The 12,458-nt window shown below is 38.0% G+C and overlaps 1 protein-coding gene across 1 annotated transcript; it reads left to right on the top strand.

The window, feature by feature from the left end:
* Positions 1–4,722: 4,722 nt before the first annotated feature.
* On the top strand, positions 4,723–5,859 carry LOC145642999 (uncharacterized). Its single transcript, XM_081694161.1, has one exon. It carries the CDS (start codon positions 4,723–4,725, stop codon positions 5,857–5,859), a length of 1,137 nt encoding a protein of 378 aa, XP_081550287.1.
* Positions 5,860–12,458: the final 6,599 nt, after the last annotated feature.

Raw genomic sequence — 12,458 nt, 5'->3', positions numbered from 1 at the left:
CTATTTTCAAGGATTCCTTTACGAATCACGAAAACAATATTTTTTGATTTAGAGTACTATAAATATAAGTGCAAAGTATAACCATTTATCAAGAATATATTAAGTTCGAAATTTAAGAGCATTCATGCAAACTTCAATCTTATTAAATGTCTTATTCACGCGTAAAATTGTCCCTATTTGGCGAAAATAGGCGATTACAAGATCATAGGGATCAACGAGTAATTAGGCATGCTTTGGCTTGTCCTACCACTTGATACCCCAAGGTAAGTAATTCTTAGCTAAAGGCTCCAAGCCACTTTTGGTTAGATAATCGTCGCATCTAATGAGTCATGACGATATATCTCTTTTACCACGACATGTACGGACTCCATCACTCATATCGTTGAGTACAACCAAAACCAACATGCACACCCAATGTGCCTTACGTTCCATGGAGTAGTGATGGTACCTCACTTTGGCGTAGCCCATCATCACCCTCATTCGGTGTGCAAGTGTTGTTTTTGAAAGGCAAGTTTTACTCAATATTATTAGGGACCTAGGTTTTCTATGTTGGTTGATTTAAGTGAACTTAATTAATCATCGCAACATAATGAAAACCTAAATATGCATTTAACATATCATTCATATATAAGCACAAGCATAATATATAAAGCATAAGTATAAAATAAATATTGGCAACTAGCATGACCCCTTGAACCTTCGTCTTCCAAGAACCTTCGTCTTCAAGACTTAACCAAAATTATGCAACTACTAGTATCTACGATTAGGACTAATCTAAATAATAAGGTACACAAACACTCAACGATACGCAGACTGTACTTAGATTTACAAAAATACATCACGGCACGTAGTCCGTATTTTCTATCCTAATCGGGTCCCACTAGTTGCCATTTCATAAAACCTGTGAGAGAACATACATTCCATTCATCCATTCACTATATGTGAATGGCCCATGCATTTTACAACGATAAACAAGTAACAATGCATAAAACACACGCCCGCACTAGTAACTAATCTAGGTGGTTGATCCGATTAACACGCCTAATTAAAACTAGTCAAAGTTGTTTAACCGATTATGTAATTGCGTAATTAATAATTGAAGCTCCCACTAACTTGCGCATCCAACTTAATTAATCCAATTAATTAAGCCTGTAGAACCCAAAATTTGTGAAAATAAATTTTGCCAATGCCGCTCAAAAACCAAGGCCTAGCCTCCAAAAATTTTAATTAAAATAAACAAAATTAATTAAAATAATTAAAAACGGCTTAAAATTCAAAACGTAACCCAATGATTTTGAGTGTGTGCCTAGCACCAAGCAATGAGGCTTGGTTTGCTAGGCACCAAGCCTTGGCAGGGGTGCAAGCTACTGCTTGCACGCACTTGCTGCTGTGTCGGGCTCGTGCTGCCTAATAGCTATAGACATCTACTTTTGGCCTCCTTTCTCAACAGGAAATGCAATGACGATAAATAAAACCATCTTCGTGTTGGGTAAAAGTGAAGAATACTAATGGATAACTAGTTAAGCCACAAAACACAAAAGAGTAGCCCAAATTAAAGAAAAAGCCAAAACAAAGGTCCAATTAACTAAACCCGATCATAATTAGGCTTAAGCGCGTGCTAAAAAACCTTATAATGACGGATTTAGTAGCGCCTAGGTTAAATCTTAGTGCTGCGCTGGGCTGCCGCAAGCAACTAATTCATTTGAGCGCGACACCCAGCGCAACCTCTAGAGTTGCACTGCGGAAGACTCAAATTTATACGGAAAATATAAAATCAAATATTACCATAAAGCCGCGCGCAAGAAAATTAGTTGGGCTGCACATAGCAGCGCAACTCAATCACTTTCGGTGGGATGTCGCTCGCAACTCATCTGTTGCGCACGACACCTGCTGCAGTATAATGCTCGAAACCCTAAACCTAATCATTCCCTATAAATACGAGCTTAGACAAAGGCTTAAACAGACAAAAATTAACCTAAAGCTCTAGCAAAATACTTGTGAACTTGTACAACCTAGTCCTCTTGGCCTAAACAATCACCTTTTCGATATCTTGTTACTACGGTGGAGGTTCCCTAACAAGGAGTCAATAAGTGTTCTAAACGGAGATCTAGCAAAGAGAAGTGGTAAATTCCCGAGCACTTAGTTAATTCACCTTTATTTTCTTGTTTAAAGGGACTTTAATTAATTAATTAGTGTAGTTTTATCACCATTAAAATAATTCATTAATCAATTCCACATAGTATCTTGCGTTAATTAAAGATTAAAATTGAATTAAATAATTGTTGGTTCATCACTTAAGTCAAGGCGAATCTAGTTTATTAATTAAATATGAATAACGACATTACGATGTAATTCCAACGTGAATTAATGATTCTAAATAAAATCAACTAATATAGTTTTAGGTATCGCGTTGCATATATTGTTTGGTGATGAACACTACAAGAAATTAACCTTTTCGTAGCGATTATTTTAACCTTTAGTATCGATTGTAATTGCTACAAAAAGCTATTCCAACGAATGGTCATTCGATACAATATCCTCCGTTGCCTTAGCCTTTAGCAGTGGTTTTCAATATCGCTAGGGTTGGCCTCAGTAATCGATGCAAAAACTACATCCAATCGTGGTGATTATTGTAGCGATTACAATCGCTATAAATCTTTACAAGATTCGAACATGCAACCTCAAACTCTTATATTAAATGTTTCACCAATAGGCTATAACATATTTTATGTATTCTTTGTCAAACAATATTTACATATCTAGTGTAGAAAAGGCTTTTCGTATCGACTTTTGGGATTTAGTGGTGATTGTAAATGATACGATTTCTCAAAATTATATAAATGTGTAAAAATAGTGTGGATATGTATTATTATGTTTTCCGTATCGATTTTATATGGGAAAACCATGGCGATTGTAAAATGATACGACTTCCTTAATTATTTCACAAACATACTTGCATATTGTAGAGAATGTACAATCGCTACAAAATAATCGCTACTAAAAGACATTTTTCTTGTAGTGGAAATTGTAAAAAAGGAAGAGCTAGTAGAGACCGTACTAGGTCTAGGATAACGATTCCTCTCTAAAAGGAACTTTATTTTAGAACCCTCGCTCCCGAACTCATTTTTGGTTTATAGACCAATTTGGGCATGTGTAAACTTATGATTTGTGCTAATTATTCCATGAACTCCACATGGAAGAAAGGCATGAACGAGGTTTATGAGTTTTTCCTAAAACTCATTGGCCACTCCTACTTGTTTCTTACAAAAAAAGTAATGATAGAATCAATTCTAATTCAAGGTACTCCAAACAGTCAGGAATTCAAATCCTACTACACCCTAACAAGTGTAAAGTCCTACTGTAAGGAGGGTGATCCCATCGTAAGGGGTACTCTCCTTAAATGCCCTTGGCCACTTAAAAGGCTAGTACTTTACACTTTATGGTGTAGTAGGATTGGAATTCCTGACTGTTTGGGGGACCTTGAATTAAAATTGATTCTATCAATACGCTTTTTTGTAAGAAACAAGTAGGAGTCGCCAATGAGTTTTGGGAAAAACTCATAAGCCTCGTTCATGCCTTTCTTCTATGTGGAGTTCATGGAATCACTACCACAAAAACTAGATTACAGATCACAATATATAAAACGGTTATCAAAGATAGGCGTTCTTAGAAGAATATAGAACGCATTTGTGCAAGAGGTGTTTTATGAGTTATTAAATATAGAAATGTTAGAATAGTTAAACTTTCTCTATTTTTTTTTACTCAAATAATAAAAAAACAAATAATTATTCATTTTAGATGATACAGAACGGTCATCTTGACAACCGTTTTTTTTTTTTTTTTTATTCTATATTTTTGTAAAAAAAATGGAGGGATATTTATGTGGACCTTTGGGATATTTAGAATTACCCTAATTATTCAAAGGATGCTTAACATAATTTAAACGCTTTTATATTGCACTATCACTATTTACTAGAGTATCAAACTATCAACTGCTTACTACTTCAAAAAAACAATGAAAAGTGAAACCTCCTGTTGCTCAATTCACCAATAATTGCTTCGTCACCCTACCGCCCCACCGTCGCCCCATCTCCCCACTGTCATTCCACCGCCCCACCGTCGTCCCACCGCCAAAATATTGAACGTCTACTCCACCACACCGCACCGCTCTGCTACACCACCACTGCACTTTCCAGGTAATTCGTTCAAACTTTTCTTGATTCGGATGAGTTTGTCTAGATAATTATATTAATCAATCGAATTTTTCAATTTAGCTGTAGTGAATTCATATTTTTCATTCATTACAGTAATTTCGATCGAATTTTTGGTGGATTAAAAAAATTTACAATTTTAGTTTTTGGGAAATAATTTAATCGATTCTAATAAACGCAAATAATTCAACAAAATTGCAGTTTTTTCAATCAAATTACACTGAATTTATTTGAATTACAAGAAATTTCAGTATTAATCAAAATTATTTTCGCCAAATTATTCTTACCTAGGTCAAATATAGAACCTAATTAGATAAAGAAAGATGGGTAGGGGAAATTGAATACCACTGATTATTCTATTCTATTAATTTCAAATTATTGGGAATGAGGGACATGAAGGCTTTTAATAAAGCTCTACTCGCTAAGAAAGCTTGGAGGATTGTAAACAACACTCCCTCACTGATGGTTAAAACTCTGAAAAATAAGTACTTCCAAAATTCTGAATTTATATATGGATGCTAAGGTGGGTTCTAATGCGAGTTATACTTGGAGGTCTATTGCTCGAGACCTGCTGAAAAAGGGGCCGGTGAAGTCTGTTGGGAAGGGTCGTAGAATTAATATTTGGCACGATCCTTGGGTGCCTTCCCTACCTGGTTTCCGGACTTTTAAGATTGAAACTCATAGTGAGGACTCCCCTAAAGTGGTGCATGATCTGATCACTGATGGAGAGTGGGATAGAATTGAAGTCTCATTAATTATATTTTTTCCCCCAGGGAAGCTGAAGCACGCCTCTATGATATGGATAAGTGGATGTGGGTACACTAAAAAAAAAGGGGAATTTTCTGTCCGAAGTGCCTACTATGTGCAATTGCAGGCTAATAAAACTGATCGTGCTTCTATCTCTGATGCAAGTGGGATCACTATTTGGGGAAAGCTTTTGAATGCAAATATACCTCCAAAAATCAAGCACTTTGGTTGGCGAGCTCTTCAGAACAACATCCCTGTTAGAAGCATTCCAAAAAAAAGAAATATTTATGAGGATGATGGTTTCCCGTGCTGTGGTGAGGCTGCTGAAACAATTAGACACTCCCTTTTCACTTGCTCTGAAGCTAAGGTGATTTGGTACCTTTCTCCTCTTCGTCTTAATACTAGCAAGTGTGAAGACTCCTCTTTTCTGGTGTGGTGCAGGAAGTTGGAGCACTATTATAAGGTTAAAAATTGGTGGGATATTTTTTGGTGCTTAGTGTGGGGAATCTGGTTGAAAAGAAACACTCACTATTTTGAGAAAAAAATTATGAATTTAGAGAAGGTGATAATAAATATGGTGGGTGAGTACGAAAAAGCTAATGAAAAAATTCCTTATGAGATGTGTGAGAGGCAAAGTGTTAACAAGAAGTGGTCTCCTCCTGCTATTGGGTACTACAAGATTAATTCAGATGTTGCTGTGTTTGTTGACAACATGATAGGCTTGGGTGGGATCATGAGAGATCACCTTGGTGATTTTAAGGCAGCAACTTGTTGTTTACAGCATGGGTGTTTCGAGGTGGATATTGCTGAAGCTCTTGTAGCAAGACATTGCCTGACCATTGCTTTGGATGAAGGACTGCGTGATTTAGTGCTGGAAACTTACTGCAACAAGTTGTACTAGTATTTACAGCATGGGAAATGTGAAACTTCAGCCTTAGGTGTTATTGTTAGTGATATTCTTCTCTTGGCTAGCTCTTTCTCTATTATTTCTATTTCACAAGTTGGTAGAGATGGAAATTGTGCCGCTCATTTATTAGCTAGAGGTAGCATTGAGTTTGGTGAGATGAGAGTATGGTTAGAAGAAGTTACACATTGTGCTTGTAATGCAGTGCTGCTAGATTTAACTAGCCTGGAATAATATTATGCTCAGATTTTCTATCAAAAAAAAAAAAACTTAATTTGCAAATTATTTTAGAAAAATTGATTTTAGGAAGCTCCGTTTTTTGCAATTTTTGAAGCTAAATAAAGCAAATTTCATCCTTAATTCATATTTGCCGTAATCCAATGTATGTTTTTTGCTAAAATTTGTTCTTTTTCGGCTGAATTTTAACAATTTTCGAATCGTTAAACCCCAAATTTTGAATTTGGAAGTTTTCGATTCGGTTCATCTTTCTTGAAATTGCTTGCTCTATGTTGTTATACTATGTTTAAGTAGTGTTTTGCAATAAATTTCATGAAAAAGGGTTAAGTATTGAACCTTGTATGAGCATTTCTTTATTCAAGTTCGCTCTTGCTTATTTTTCTTCCTCATTTTGGTCATAATTGCTGATTATGAAGTATATTATAGTGATGGAACTAATATAACTTTCATAATTTATTTTTGTTAATTTTGAATTGTTGAAAAATGGCGCGAAACATACTCTTAGCTTATTTTTGCCATATTCGAACTTCAAAATTGTTTGGTAGACGATAATTATGTTTATATTATTGTTATTTCTCTATAATTATTAGATTCTTTGAGATTTTGGAGTACAATCCTTTGAATACTTAGTTGAAACTGGTATAGGATGGCTTTTGTGGGTGTTAGAAGCTCCCATTTAGTGAGTTTAACTGCAGGTATCCTAGCCCCCAAGTATGGGTGTCATTCGATTTTTGTGTTTTGCCCTATCGGCAGCCGTTATGCTGCCGAAATGGGTCTAGAATATATATTAGTTTAATTTAGGAAATAAAATAAACTAATTAAAGAAACTTTATCCATCATAGCATGGACTCGCCTCCATTTGTCGATGCTGAGGAGATTCTTGGTGGTCCGGACGAGGCGGTCCGATCGACGTTGGTAGGAGGACGTGGTTTGGGAGGCTCCTCCCAAATGGGACCCTAGGGTCCTTAAGTGGGACCCAGACCATCACGTTTCGATCATAGGGTGGCACGACATCGTGAGTTTTTCGCGCTTTCGTTTCTTTCTCTTTTCCTTTGTTTCTCCTTTGTAAACCTTAACCATTTTTTATTTTTATTCTTTTATTTACAGTGAGCCTAGCATGCGTTTGTACGACCCTGGTGACCTGCGAGCCGGTTTTGAGAGTTTGCCTGAGGTGGAAAAGGACATTGTAGCACTTTTTGGGATTAACTCCTAGCTGGCGGCTCTTCGAGATTTATTGAGTCAGCCTGCATCGTCATCTTTCCTCCGTGGATTGCTAGAGTTTTGGTGGGATTCCACCAACACTTTCCAGTTTCCGTGGGAAGAGATGACGGTTACCCCTTTCGATTTCTCTATGATTACAGGTTTTCCTTTCGGAGGCGAGCCTGTAGTTGAGTTCGTTAAGAGGTCAGACGAGAGATTGCGCGACCTTGTGGGGGACCGTCTTGCGTCGGCCCTCCACGTGTACGCACAATCCAGTATGTACTTGGTTCTTGCCGACAAGTTGTCAGATGACAAGCTTGACCGGCAGTGTACACCTGAGCAGCTGGCTCGGATATACATTGCTCACGTTCTTTCCGTCACCATTTTGAGTGATCGAGGAGAGCATTTTGCCATTGGGTTACTTATTTTCCTCAGTGATTTTGGGCAAGTCGGTGACCTAAGTTGGGCGGAGGTGTCGTATGCTCATATGCTTACAGCTACTGAGGTGCCTCGGATTTGGCTTAAGTGGCATGGTCGTATCCTTGAGGTACGTGTTTTAAGCTTCTTTCGGTTATTACTTTTGCTTTTTTCTCTTAGGCTTATCTTTTCTTGATTTCAGGCTTGGGGATACTCGTACCTGCCTTTCTTAGCCCCCAAGGTGCTTAAGGCTGCTGGTTTTCCTATCGGCCATCGATTGGTCACTATTAAGAAGAGACGAGCTACTTTTGCCGGCGACTTTCGCTAGAGGATCCTTTCGGCGACTCGCGCGTCGGTGAGTATTCCAACTACATGTGCTCTTTTTTTTTTTTATTCATTTTCTGACGATTTTTCATGTGGTTGTGTTTTATAGATCGATCTGCATCCTTGGAGTTTGATCGTCGGATTCCCTGAGGCTATCCGGTCTAGCATGGTTCGTTGCCGTTTCCGGGCTCTATATACGGAACCCTCGGTGTTCCAAAGGACAGACGCTTGGTTTCTAGGCGAGCGTGTTCTCTGGCAGCTTTCATCCGAGGAGCCTTTAGTTCCTGCGGATCCCCCGATCCGGATGCTGTGTCCGGACATACTGTCTACCGAGGATCAAGCTCAAGCAATCCTTGGTTATCCAGCGAAGCAGGTGGTGCTGCCGGAGGCTTTTTATCCGGCTTTTATAGCATCCAGGCTGACTATTTTTCCGGCTTTTGTTCCGGTTAGTATTCCAACTCTCTCTTTTCGTTATTTCTATTTATTTTTCAAAACTTTGACCCTTTTATCGTTTTTATTGTCATAAATATTTTAGCGGGTCGAGCTAGGTGGTTGGGTGCCTCCTACAGCGGAGATCACGTATACTGATGCTGTCGGATCTGTAATTCGTGAGACCCTTCTAGCGGCAGAAGATGACGAGGGGATACCGTTTGTACCTGAGACGGTTGAGGCGGTATGTCTTTTGTTTATATGTACTTAAATATTTCTATTTATTTTTTGTTTCATATACATTTGTTTCCTAACTGTCCTTGTTTTCTTGGAACAGGTTCCGCGGGAAACCGTGAACGGCATGGTGAGGACTTTACGTGCTTTCCGAGCAGCTTATCGGAGAGCCCTCGTGACTTTATCATGTCGTGATCATCGGATGATCGCGGTAAGTTTTATTTCTTTTCTCTTTCTAACGAAGTTATTACATTTCATGTATTAATCTTCGTCTTGGATTTTCCAGGATGTGCAACAACCGTCTAGTAGTCGCCGAGCACGCTAATTCCTCATGTACACATTATATATTTTTTTTATAGGAAACCATTGTGTGTGTATATGAAACCAGTTTTTTAGGAAACCATTTTTTTGTACATATGACACATTTGTATACTTCATGTTTCCGTGTGTACTTTATTATTAATGCAAAAAAAAAAAATTTCGAGGGAGGGAATTGATTCCCGACTTACCCCCCTCGAATAAATAACTAAACTCGAAAAAGAAGGCGAAAAGAAGAAAAAAGGGAAAAAAGAAAATAGGAAAATAATAATAAAAAAAGAAAATAAGGAAGTAGGAAAATAATAATAAAGAAAATAAAAAGAAAAAGAAAGTAGGAAAATAATAAGAAAATAAAAAAGAAAATAATAAAGTAGACAAGAAAAGAGACACAAAATGTTAGAAGGCAAGCGTATGATTCGTCTTAAGATTTCGTGAAGATTCCGTCATTATATGAGCCTAAATACGGAAATAAACCCAACTCACATGCCGCGTCAGGGGAGACGCGCGCAACTACGTGACTTGCGCGCGGCTGTCGCGCACATGTAAATCAGTTGCGCACGGATGTATCGCGTTGCATATATTGTTTGGTGATGAAATTGTAAAACAGGAAGAGCTAGTAGAGGTCGTACTAGGGCTAGGATAACGATTCCTCTCTAAAAGGAACGTTATTTTAGTACCCTCGCTCCCAAACTCATTTCTGGTTTATAGACCAATTTGGGCATGGGTAAACTTATGATTTGTGTTAATTATTCCATGAACTCCACATGGAAGAAAGGCATGAACGAGGTTTATGAGTTTTTCCTAAAATTCATTGGCGACTCTTACTTGTTTCTTAAAAAAAAGCGGAATGATAGAATCAAGTCTAATTCAAGGTCCCCCAAAAAGTCAGAAATTCAAATCCTGCTACACCCTAACAAGTGTAAATTCCTAGGCTTTTAATTGGCCAAGGGCATTTAAGGAGAGTACGCCTTACGATGGGATCACCCTCCTTACAGTGGCGACTCCGCTGGGGACTTAGAGGTTACTTTATTAATTAGTAGTTATAGTCCAAGGTTTTTCAACACTAGGTTTCCTATGGGTTGTAACGAGAATTAACTTGGATAGTTTCTAGTTAGAGAGCGAGACTTGAACGCATAATATCTTCCTTTTGCATCATGCATAAGCATAACACACTTAAACCATTGGGGATTGGCTCATTGACTAGGGGTTGCCAACACTAGACTTTCATCCCAAAATCAATAACAATCATCCCACCCATATCACCAACAAAATGTTGGGAGGGCGATGTCATGAGTCAACACGTTGAGTGATTAATTTATGTGTCGTTTCTTAAGATATGGTACCTTTAGACACCCAAGCCTTTTTTACCTTAGAACGGCATTGCGTGAATCTTGACTTATAGCATGCTTATGTGATTATGTGCAACGTGTTAGGATAGTCTTCTTTTTTCTCTTTTTAGTTTGGTCTAGGTTCCCAATTACGAAGCTGTCTCTTCGTGATTTAGCGTCATACTCAATGGATAAAATAAAAAAAATTAAAAAAAAAACAATGATAAAAAAAAAAGAACGCTCGGATTTAAAAATATAATAAAAAAAATTTTACAACTCGATGAGTTGCGCGACCCCACTCAGCGCAAGTGATTTTGTTACGCGCGACAGCCGCGCGCAACGGAGTCACTTGCGCGCGCCCACTGGACGAGTCAGTTTTGATTTCTTAAAAAAACAAATTGACTCGTCCGAACTATATCTTCATTGAAGAATTGTTAAGGGAGATGTTATTCGTTTTAATATATTTTGCGTCTTTTTCCTTTTTTCCCTTTTTTTTTAAAACAAGCGTATCGATTTAATCCTTTCGTACTCCTTTAGGGCCGATTTTCAAGCTTGGGAAAGAGGACCCCCGGACACTCACATTCTACGTTTACCACCCAAAGATCAACCCCTTTCAAGCCACTTTTCTTCGACAACTAATCCGAGTCCAACAACGATGCCAACCGTCGAAGAACTTCAACAAGAGATTCTTTGTTTGTGAGAAGAAAAGGCTCAAGAGGCCAAGGAGAGAAGAATTAAGAAAATAGAAAATGCCGAAAAGAAAAAAGCTGGAGCTTTAGCCTTACAAGAAAAGATGGAACAATTATCCATTACAGAAAAGTCGTTGGAGAAGCTAGTTCTTCGTTCTACAATGGGGAACAAGTACTTTGACGCAGAAATGTTTGCTCCTCCTCCAGGACTTGCTTTACCAGAAAAGTTCGTAGCTACGGACTTGCCAATATTTAAGGTGACCAATAATCCACAAAATCATTTAATGTGTTTTACTGCCACTATGGAACTAAAGGGAGTTGATTCTAAGCTTTATGCTTTGACTTTCCCTTTATCCCTAGACCCAACCGCGAGAGAGTGGTATAATGGGCTAGATCCAAAATTCAAAGCAACATGGGAAGATGTAAGTTCGAGTTTCACTACCCAATATGAGAGTCAACTTTACGTGAACTCGAAATGCTTAAGCAAGGCGACAATGAATGTTTCCTTGCTTTCTATGGTAGATGGCGAGAAAAGGCGGCCCACCTTGCCCAAAGGCCTCCTGAACTCGAGTTAGTACAAAATTTCATTGACAACTGTCATGAAAAGTACAATAAACATCTACGTTACATTGGTCTAGACACTTTTCACAAGGTTTATTCTTTGACTACTAGGATTGAAGATGATCTTGCTAAAGAAAAAGCAAACAAAACTCATTGTCACCATCAACCTAAGAATAACTACAAGAAGAAGAATGATAATGCATCATCCTTTATTGACGTATTTTCAACTTCTACGCAATACAGTAACACAAATCGATATGATGATCCTAGAAAAAGATGGACAAAAGAACGAAAATTTACTCCATTTCTTGTAAGCTATAAAGAATTGTTAGAAAACTTAAATGGAAAAGGCTTACTTGCACCAACAAGGCCCACACCACCCTGTAGGCGTCGTTCGAAGTGCGCCTACGTTAAAGCATGTGGTGAATATGCTTGTCACTCATAGGAAGTGGGAATTGACATTACGATTAGGGACAACGATTAGGGACAAATAAAGTAGGGAGCCGCCAACAAGTTTTTAAGGAACTTCTAAACCGTTCACGGATCATAAAAGGCAACCACGAATAAGGGACAACGATTGACCCGTGAAGATTACACCCCATTCATAATCCATGAGATTACTAACTCCATATGGTTCGGAACCACAAAAGGAGGATCGGGGATGATGGTACGAAGTGAGTCATGGAGTCACATTCGCCCGTATTGGCCTCTACTCGATTCTTATATTGAAAAGCATTCCTGCGATCTCAAAGGCATACAAACAAAATATTCAATATGCTCCAAACTATTATTATGCTAAATTGGTTTAATATTAATGCACACATTATTCTAAAATATTGTGATCACTTCAATTAATAAT

The sequence above is a fragment of the Chenopodium album genome, chromosome 8, assembly GCF_948465745.1.
Source record: "Chenopodium album chromosome 8, dcCheAlbu1.1, whole genome shotgun sequence".
NCBI lineage: Eukaryota > Viridiplantae > Streptophyta > Magnoliopsida > Caryophyllales > Amaranthaceae > Chenopodium > Chenopodium album.
This window is presented reverse-complemented; position numbering and strand designations above follow the sequence as displayed.